Source organism: Nestor notabilis, unplaced genomic scaffold (assembly GCF_000696875.1).
Source record: "Nestor notabilis isolate BGI_N333 unplaced genomic scaffold, ASM69687v1 scaffold32676, whole genome shotgun sequence".
Classification (NCBI taxonomy): Eukaryota; Metazoa; Chordata; class Aves; order Psittaciformes; family Psittacidae; genus Nestor; species Nestor notabilis.
In genome coordinates, this window is record NW_009934764.1 from 10,352 (window position 1) to 20,203 (window position 9,852).

At 39.0% G+C, this 9,852-nt stretch overlaps 1 protein-coding gene across 1 annotated transcript in view; it reads left to right on the forward strand.

Annotated features, from left to right (window-relative positions):
* The window catches only part of TTLL12 (tubulin tyrosine ligase-like family, member 12), a 27,299-nt gene that overhangs the window by 5,991 nt on the left and 11,456 nt on the right, over positions 1 to 9,852 (forward strand). Inside the window, exons 2-6 of the mRNA XM_010017505.1 lie at positions 445 to 620; positions 2,670 to 2,868; positions 4,627 to 4,786; positions 5,414 to 5,547; positions 8,661 to 8,737. Of these exons, the coding sequence (XP_010015807.1) occupies positions 445 to 620; positions 2,670 to 2,868; positions 4,627 to 4,786; positions 5,414 to 5,547; positions 8,661 to 8,737 (746 nt within the window). The remainder of the gene's footprint in view (positions 1 to 444; positions 621 to 2,669; positions 2,869 to 4,626; positions 4,787 to 5,413; positions 5,548 to 8,660; positions 8,738 to 9,852) is intronic.

Sequence of the window (9,852 nt, forward strand, 5' to 3'; positions counted from 1 at the left end):
AAAACATGCTGAGATTTCTTAACTGGTTCAGAACTCAATTGGTAATAGCTCTTTTTGTTCAGGGACCTTAATATACTTTGTTATGGTTGTGGAGCCTGGGTAATACTGAGTGTTGCACATCTTAAGTTGTTGATTTTAGCAAAGTTGAGCAAAGATGTTCTGCTTTATGAGGAGTTAAACTAACAGACAATCATCAGTAGACCTCTCGGTACCAAAGAAACCAACAAAGCTTCCTGTCAATATTATATAAACTTCCCAAACAAACAGCTCTATTAAATGAACAACAGTATTTATTCTTTCACATATTAGCTGTTAAGTTAAAAATGCAATTTTTTATAGGATTACAATCCAAAATTGTCTACAAGTGCCTTTCAGTGTTGCATTATGGATATCAAGGTACTGCCTCAACCAGCTGCTTAATATTTTGTGCACTTTCCATCTCAGGTATTTGATGCTGGTGACTACTTCGGGATAATGCAAGTAGAAGAAGTGGATGAGGAGGAGGAAGGTGATGAAGAAATGGAAGAAGAATTGAAAAAAAAACCTAATCCTGGAAATGAACCTTGTTTCAAAGTTATCGTAACAAATGAGAATGGCCTTCAAGCCTCCAATCCCAATAGGTGAGTAGTGATTTCAGAACTAGTGTTCAGTCTTTGAATAGTTTTAAACCCTAAAGTTATACAGATAGTTTGCTTTAAAACTTGTTTGATCCTATTCAGAAATCCTATTTTTTTTACTATTAGACATACCTGCCTGTTTGAGAAAAGGTGCATGCTATGAGGCACGTCTTGCAAAGGGTACTAGGAGTGCAAGTATCTTAACGTTGTTTCTTCATGAGATCATGAAGGAAGATGCTTGCTTAAAAATTGATTTTAGTAAACTGAGGGACAAAATAGGGAAAAGGTAACCTCAAAATGAATTCTGCAGAAATAAACCAAAACTTTATATCTGCAGGACTATGTGCCTTTGGAATAAAAAAAATAATATAATTGGGATCTTTACAATGTAAGTCTGAGATTTACAAATCTCAGGTTAAGGAGATACTAAGCAGCTTCAAAGTAATGGTCCATTGACTATTAAATTTCCTCCAGCTGGCTAAAACATAATTCAAGAGTGTCATCATGTGATTGCATGCTATGATGCATACATAATTGAATATATCCAATTACTGTTGCCTTTCTTCAGAACCAGCTTATCTGTCATGGATATGAGACTAGTATGCAGCTAGGAAAAAAAGTTGCATTAGAAACAACTTAATGTTACAACACAGCTTTTTGTGTTCTTACTGATTTCAAACATAGAACAGGCAATTCGTCGTACGTTAATAAATAGCAGTGAGATGAAATCATCTTTGTTGGATGAACAATTCTGCTCACTTGTATAAAATCTGTTTTGCCAGAAGTTTCTTACTTTCTTTAGACTTTGTAGGTTTACCCAAGGCTTAAAATCTGAATTTAGCCTTGATGAGTAAAAACAACACCAAGCACAGGTATCTGCCTTTACATGCCTGCTATAACCTAAGTCATTGCGTTTCTAAATTTGAAAACGTGCTTAAATTGTAAAGTTCAAAACAGCACCTGTGATAATCTGGGTTTCTTTGCAGCATTCAGATGTGTGCGTGAATGCAGGAACAGGAGACCAACACACCTGTTAGCTAACATTTCCAGAGAGCTTGACCTTGGCATTCTCTGGAGTCGTTCATTTTAAAATTAAATGAGGTTCCTTCTGTATGTGGAATCTGAGATACAATAATTGTTCAAGGGAACTCGCTGTACGTGACAGCCGACATGTGTTTAACTTCCTGAAATATGTGTGATGGGGTGGTCTTGTGTGGGGAGGGTTGTTTGGTTTGGGGTTTTTTAGCAAGTAGAATTCAGATTTTTCTCTGACTTGCTTCAGTCAGAGGGTATAACCAAAATGTGGAGAACCCTTCTGTTTGAGTAACACTGTAGTTCTTGTAAAAATCATGCGGGCTAAAGACGAGCTAAACTTGCCAAGGGAAGCTGTGCAACTTGTGTATGACTTTGGTTTGGGTAAGATTAGTAATTCTTTTAAAACAATGAATTTACAGTGCATTTTTTTCTAAGAAGACTGGGGTGGGAGAGGGGATGGGAACAGGGGTACAGTCCAAAAAAAATCCAAAGAGAAACAATAAATAGTGCCTTAAAACGTAATCTTTTTTTTAACAGCACGTACAGGCTTTTGATGACTGGAGCTCTCCACCTAGATGCACAGATGTCACAGAGCTCATGGCTAACCACGTCCTTGAATACTTTTGCAAAATAATGTACTGTTTTCCTTCTTTAGGCAAGAATATCAGGCTGATGCAGTGGAGTTAATAATTATCAGAAGGGGAGAAACTTGTGTTCCCAACCTTTAAAGGAAACTAGGCTTAGAAATAGAGTGCCCTGTTCTGTGTTTGCTCCTTGTTTTCATAAGAATACTAACTAATGCACAGTAAGCTTTCTACAACAAAAATAGAGTCTAAGTTACTGCTGAGAAGTTCTTCCTAACCCGAATGTCACTGTGTGCTCCAGGAGTGACTTTGAGAGTAAGAGAAGACTTGGTCATCAAATCGTCTACAAAGAAATGTAGCTCTTACCCGTGGAACATTTGTCTCTGTACCTTTAAAAATAAACTGTTGTAATGTTACCACAATTCTCTTTCAGCGTTTTCCTCATTGACCATGCCTGGACGTACCGTGTTGAGCACGCCCGCCAGCAGCTTCTGCACGTACCTGGTTTACTGCACAGGATGACCAATCTCATGGGCATCGACTTCCACGGAGAGATCCCAGATGAGGGCAGTATCGAGCAAGTGTTGCAGGAAATGTGGAAATACAATCAGACCTACCAGCTTTCTCAAGGGGTAAGTCTTGAAAGCCTCATTAGGATGCTAAAAGGTTCTGAGCAATCCTGAGTGAATACATTCCAGTATACGGCTGTTAGCAAAGAGAAATTTTCAATTAAAAAAGAAGTCCTTTACAGGCATTTTTGAAAAAACTTCTACTTGGAAGGAAAGCAAATGCTTATAGAGCTAAAATGCACAATGGCTTCCTACCAGCTTTCTGATGAGGACTTTGAGGGGGGTTTCATAAGGAAAGGAAGAATATGCCCCAAACGAAGAGGGGTAGGAGGGTGAGATCTGCTGTATGTTTTGTGGATGTTTTCTACTCAAACTTTCTCATTGTGAAGGAAAGAACCTCTCATTAATCAACTGTCTCACATCAAAGTGTGCATCTCAGCTATGCTTGCGGTTTTCTCACCTGTAAACAGTGTTTTACATACCAGGAATATATCTACGCTGTCAAATAACTTCCTGGTTTGTATTTGGCAACTGGTGTTAGCTCACCCTTAGGTGAGAACCAAGTAGCTTCAAGATAGAGCTGAAACGTTTCTAGGCATAGCTTACTCCAAGGGCTGCTACTTTTAGGTAGTGTGGATAAGACCACACCACATTTGGTTCCTCTGCCCTCCGTAGTCCTTCAGCACTGTACCAGCGTGTCTTGAGCCTTTGAACTCCTTAAAGTGCATAGATACTATTTTAAAGAAAATACAATCCTTGCGGTTCAGTTAAAACCCCTTTTGTAGGGTCTGCAAGGTAGCTTCCTTGAATTCATGTAAGTCCATGAATTCGTTGGGCCAAGCCCTGATTCCAAACAGGCAGGGCTAACCCTGAGCAGTGTGAGCGTGACCAGTCTGCACCTGTTATCTTAGGGACTTGAGGTCAGTTTCTGGAGTGGACATCTGCACCAATTAAGGTATCAGCTTAGCTCACAGTAGTATTAGGCCTGAAAAATCCCCGAGAAAAGGGTTTGATGTGACTGCTTTCCCTTTAAATACAAGGGAGATATGAACAGTAGCTCTCCATCTTTGTACCCTGTGTCTTTGTTTCCCATCTTGTCACGAATGGCTTGTGAAATCTGTGTTACCACTTGAAACAAGATTTTCTGGAAGACAATTTAATTCAACCTGTAGCTGAACTTGTCTTCTCTTCCTGTTTCTGGCACTGAGCTGCTTGAATATCCAAAGTCTAATCTCTGTGCTCCATTTCTGGCTCTGTAAAAAGTCCACAGTAGTGCTACCAAGGAATTTAAAGTTTACTCATTCAGGATTTTATCATGTCAAGTGTGGAAGAAAGGGGCACTTTGATGATTCAGCCGCAGCACTCTCACAACCAGCTGTTGTAGCAGGAGGCAGTTCTGCTCTCCTCAACTCTTATGCTGGAAACTTCAAACTCCTTTTAACACACTTACTCTCATACAAACTGAAAGAAAACTAATCCTACCAAACAGCCTTCTGCTGGTTTAGCTCCCTGAACTGGCTAGTTTGGTGCAGGGGAAGCAGGTCTGGTGGCAATAGCAGTAGGTGTTGCCATGAGAAGGAGGATGGGACTGTGCAGCTGAGATGGGAACGGGCTGTTCTCAGCAGCAGCTGGATGCTAGGCTGGCTTAGCCTCAGAATTGAAGGGATGGGAGTGTTACTCTGTACCTAAAACCTGGTCGCAGTCCTGGTTAGAGCAGGAGGCAGAGAAATGTTGGAGGGATTGCTGCCAGCACCTTCTGTCTTGCAGTGCTTTTCTAGCAATTTATATGGGCAGGATGTCTCTCTGTCTTTAATCGTACAGACTGCAGAGGAGAAGGTTCCTGTCTGGTACATTATGGATGAATTTGGATCACGCATTCAGCATTCAGATCAGCCAAGTTTTGCAACAGCACCTCTATTTTATATGCCTCAACAAATTGCTTACACTGTTCTCTGGCCTTTGAGAGACCTTGAAACTGGTGGTAAGTGTGTGTCTGTTGAGTTTGTTATTTGGGGGGGTTTTATGCTCACAATAGAAGACAGGACATATTCTTACAAATTATTGAGCACTTCACTGTAAAACAAATATTTAAAGACCAAAATTACTGCATATTTGTAAGACTATCAAATTTAAAAGTTCTCTGCCTGGTATTTCCATAATTTATGTGAGATAGAGACCTTTGAGTTGAAAAATTTTGCTGATGTTTTATTGACAGAGAACTTAAATCTTGCATCACTGTCTCAGTGAAACTATTGATTCAGTCATCCGAGAGTTCAGAGAAATTTCTGAAGTCTGTGTTTGTAGCTTTGAGTCGGAAAGTCAAGTACTGTAAGTTAAGAAATGCCAGACCAACAATTTACCCCTGTAATCTGAGGTAAGTGTTCAGCTGTCTGACTAAACTGGCATAAGTCAGATGGTTTCAGACTAATTTTTGCATCCTAAATAGTATCCTTACTAATGCCATTATTTAACTCTAATTTTACATTTAACTAACAAAAGGTTGTGGTATTATTAACTGTTCAGCTGTTATTTGTATGACAGACTATGAGGAAGATTTTCAGTGGAGAATGGAAGGCAGTTTCTAAAGGTTCTCCTTGTTTTGCTGCAGATGAAGTTACTCGTGATTATGCTTATGGGGAAACGGACCGCTTGATCAGGAAGTGTGTTTTGTTACCTTGGGTGCCTACTGAAGTGTTGGATGTCAACTGTTTTACACCAGAGCCATCAGATGAGTATTACCAGGTATAATTTTAAGAAGTGAATCTCATATTTCATGTTCTTGAGAAGAGGCAGTGTCTAAAAGGCATTGCAAGAGTTCTGATTTTTGCCTCTTTTTAGCCTTAAATATTGATTCAGAATATAGCTATTAAATAAAAAAGTGTGGTGAGACAAGAAGTGTCTTGGATATAATATTTATCTGTTTAAAAACTGAAGCGACACAAATGAGTTCAAATATGCTACTGCAATATTGCATAATGTTTTTATACGCATGTTATGAGGTACGTCATATGAGGTACCCATCTTCCAGTTAGATATTTGGTATGTTTTCTAATTTGTAAGCACCTCTGGTCAGTCTTGAATTACAGAAAGACTTGTTTTAGTATTCTAGGAATGGTTATATTTTTCAGCCTGGCTACTCATTTAATGTTGTGGTTTAGAACCATAAACTATTGGAGCAGAGACATCTTTAATTTGATGGCACTTACAAAGTTTTCATCTATTGTGTTTTGAGCTCTCCTTTCTGCTAAAGGTTTGTGATATTTTAAGGGTGTGAAATTAATGTTGCTTGGAAATCTTTTCATGAGCCAAGCCAGCATGACATTCCTCTCTAAGAAAAATGAAGAAACCTGAAGCCTGTGAGGATGCTATGCTGGCCACTAACAGCCTTCACAGTGCAGCATCTAAAGATGAATCTGTAACCCAGCTGTGTCTTATAATAGAGGATATGCAGAAAATGCTGGATCCAGCTTGTTACTAGCAACATCTAGTCAGAAGTGAGGTTAACTTGCTTCTGCCAAATAAAGGTATACATTCAAAATAGGCTGTCTGTAACCTAAGTCAGATTGGTTGATTGGGATTTTGCATTTTTGGGGGAGAGAGAGAGATGTACTTTGCATTTGCAGATGAGAAACAACAATGTACCCAATAGTTGATGTCTTACAGGTGTTCTCTTGGCAAAAGTGCCTGGATCTCAGATACAGCAATTCTTTGCATGTATGTTAATGCCTTTTTGGGATGATCAAGTTAAAGAACTGTGTGTGCAAATGGGCAGACAGGATCCTTTTTTATCCCCCTACCTTAAAAACATCTTCTCAAAGAAATGTTTTACTGTGTCGCTGCTACTCAGCTATTCAGAAGAGATGACAGCAAAATATTGATATTGGAACCAACCAACAGAGCTTTCTTTTACTCTAGCATGTTTAGCTGTAGATTAAAGTCTTAACTGGTGACAGACCAATGAAGAATAGCTTAGGGCATAGCACATCCTTAAACATCAAAACTGAGACGCCATAGAAGAGATACACCATGTTGCTGACATTTATAATTCCCCTATTTTCACATAAGCAGAGCTGCATGTGCAAAAACACAGCCAACTTCAGAGATCTGTTTACAGCATTAATACATGAGCCAGCAGTTCTGCAGGGAAATAAAATTAAGTGAAAATGTTGCTAAATGTTAATGCAAGTCATACAGTTTCAAAATGGTTTGCTGCTATTGCTGTGCAATTTCTTCAACTGCTTTACTACTGTGGGTAAATAATCATTTGTTCTTAAATGGGCTGTTGATTTTTACTGTAGCTAAGGATGTTATATTTCTTATTCTAATTTTGGTCTAAATAATCCTGAAGGCTTCACTACTCTGTTTAAAAGAATCTCAGAGCTGTTACAGCAACATTGTCTTAACTTTTACCTGGTTTAGTTACCTAATTCTGGTCTCCAGCACAGACCACAAACCTTGTAATTTAAATGGTACTATGGGTAAGGATTGGGCAATGACTGCAGAAACCAGTGTCAGGGAAGGCAGCTTTTAACGAAGTGTCTGGGTTGGGAAAAGTATCTCTTGGGGGACTAAAGTAGTTGCTGTTCTGCAACAGCTGCCTGTGTTCAAGTTGTGGAGAAGACAGCAGTGAATCCCCTGGTACTGTTCTGAGAATTGTAGTTAATCTTTTAAATGTAAGGCTCCCTTCCCGTTCTTAAGTGGCTGCAGGAATTATTTTGTATTTGTAGTGTCTGATCTATTTTACAAGGTGATGCCTCAGACATTTGATTATGACTGTGGTTTTGTTATGCTTATCAGTTCTGTATGATTGTATTCCCTGTAACAGCCTTAAAGGTAAAGAGGTATGTCTGTGGCTGGACAGACGTTTCACCACCACAGCTTCAAGCTCAGGGAGCTGTTGCAGAGAGCAGCTACTTTGGTTTCTCAAGATGCACTTTTCCCATCCTGGAGTTTCTGTGAGCTGCTTTCTTTGGCAGGGTATCAACAATGATCCAAATGTGCATTTCCTTTCATCGGTCAGAGGTGGTGTAAAGGTGGAGTGAGATTTTTTTCTTTCCCAAGCGTGTTTACCACTGAAGACTGCAAAAAGCCTTTTGCTCATTTTTACAGGAACAGAATTAGGATCCAGCCCCCCACAATCATTTTAGTTATCTGTAATAAAAAAGTCATGGCTAAATGGTCAATTTTCCATTTTGTTGCAAATACACTATGTCTTTTACTGCATATGGTCATCTGTGATTTGATCTTTTGTAATATTTAGGAGAAATAGGAACTTCTCAGCATGTGTTTGACAGTGTTGATAAGCCCTGGTCTTGAAGCCATATTTCTTGTTCCTTTTTTACTAATAAACTCTTACCTCTGATTCCCTTCTGCCTCTGCCTTTGTACTGATGATTTTTCCAGAGCAGCATATTACACAACATATCTCTCAAAATGCAGCTTTGGTGGGATTCACTTGCACTGAAGACAACAGACCGATGGGACATGCAGGTGGACCTTCATTGTTACTATGACTACAAATGCACCTGTATACATATAGTAAATACTTACATGGAGATAAGGAACTGCAGAAAATGACCTGTAAAGGTTTGCAATTTGAGAAAATTCCAACAGGCTCAACTTCAGCAGGCTATTGCTAATAAAACACTTGGAAAGACATTGAATTCATACAGAACATTTTACCTGTAGCTTCTCCTTAAAAATTATATTTTTTTCAATCACTTCTTTTATAAACCTGATTATGCACATTTTAAAATTCAGTTTGGTGGAAGCAGCTGTTCATATCTGCTGAATACTGCAAAGTTTGACTTGAGGCTGCTCATTTGTTCTGTGTTTCTTTTTTTTGTTTTTTTTCAGGCTATTTTAGCAGAAAACAAGGAAAAACTGCCTGTAGCAATAAACCCACCAGTTTATGACAAAGGCAAAGTTTTCAAGTACGTATCTGCAAACAAGACACTTTTTTACGAAGGTTAAGTATGATGATTGCAGTGTGCTGAGGCTGAATGGCCTTTTCCAGCATCGAATAGCAGAAGCAACTTGAAGGTGTGTTTGTATGTTGCCACTTGCTTCAGATACTGACTTAATAGTTCTTGTTGGATTCTTCAGAGTGAGTGGATTGTCACTTACACAGTAAAAAAGAATTTTCATTTATAAATAAGTGCCACCTGGTGGGTGAAAGAGAAGTTGCATAATGTTGAAATGCTGTTTTCACTAAGTAATGTAGCTGAAGTGTACAAGAGAAGCTAAAAACCTCTCTTGTGCATTACAGCGTGTATATGCTGCGGGGTACATGTGCTTCTCTGTGCTGTGTGAATATAACAGACTATTCACTTTCTTCAGATGAGATTGCTAAACAGGAATCTTGTCAAAACCTGGGATGTTTTAAGTTGGTTATGTGCCCAACTACAAAAATGGACTATATGCTGTGAAACTACTTCAGAAGAAATCTAGAAGAACATTGCAAAGATAGGAGACTTTAGTGAGCAAAGCAGTGGCACTGCATGACTAGACTGCCTTATTACTGTTTTTTCTTCAAAAAAACGTACTGTGACGTAGAATGTGCTGTGAGTTGCATTCCAGGGTGTTTGTAGTCTGACAGTAGGATCCAGATTCTTTCTTGGAATGATTTACTTAGGGATGGCATTAGGCTAAAATGTATTTGGTAGGTATTCTCACACCCCAGCCTCTTGTTGAGGGAACTTGTTATTCACTGCATTGAATTTACTTGAGAAGAACTACTGAAAATCAAAGTCACTGAGTTGGGAGGCATTTGTTGGCTGGATCAGTGATAGTCTAGTTTCATTATGTAGTTGCAATCTCTGTTTACAGACTGAGGATAAGCAAAAGCTATTTTTAAATCTGGTGTACTAGCCTCTATTTCCGATAAGGGAGTCAAAGGTAGGTGCATTCCAATAGAGATGGAAAGAAACAGTGAGGATGTTGGGAAATGTAGACTTACCTTTCACTGCTACCTTATTATTTTGCGTCTCATGTTTCAGGTGGATGGCATTCACGTCAGGGAGGGGAAGAGGGGGGGGAACAACAACCA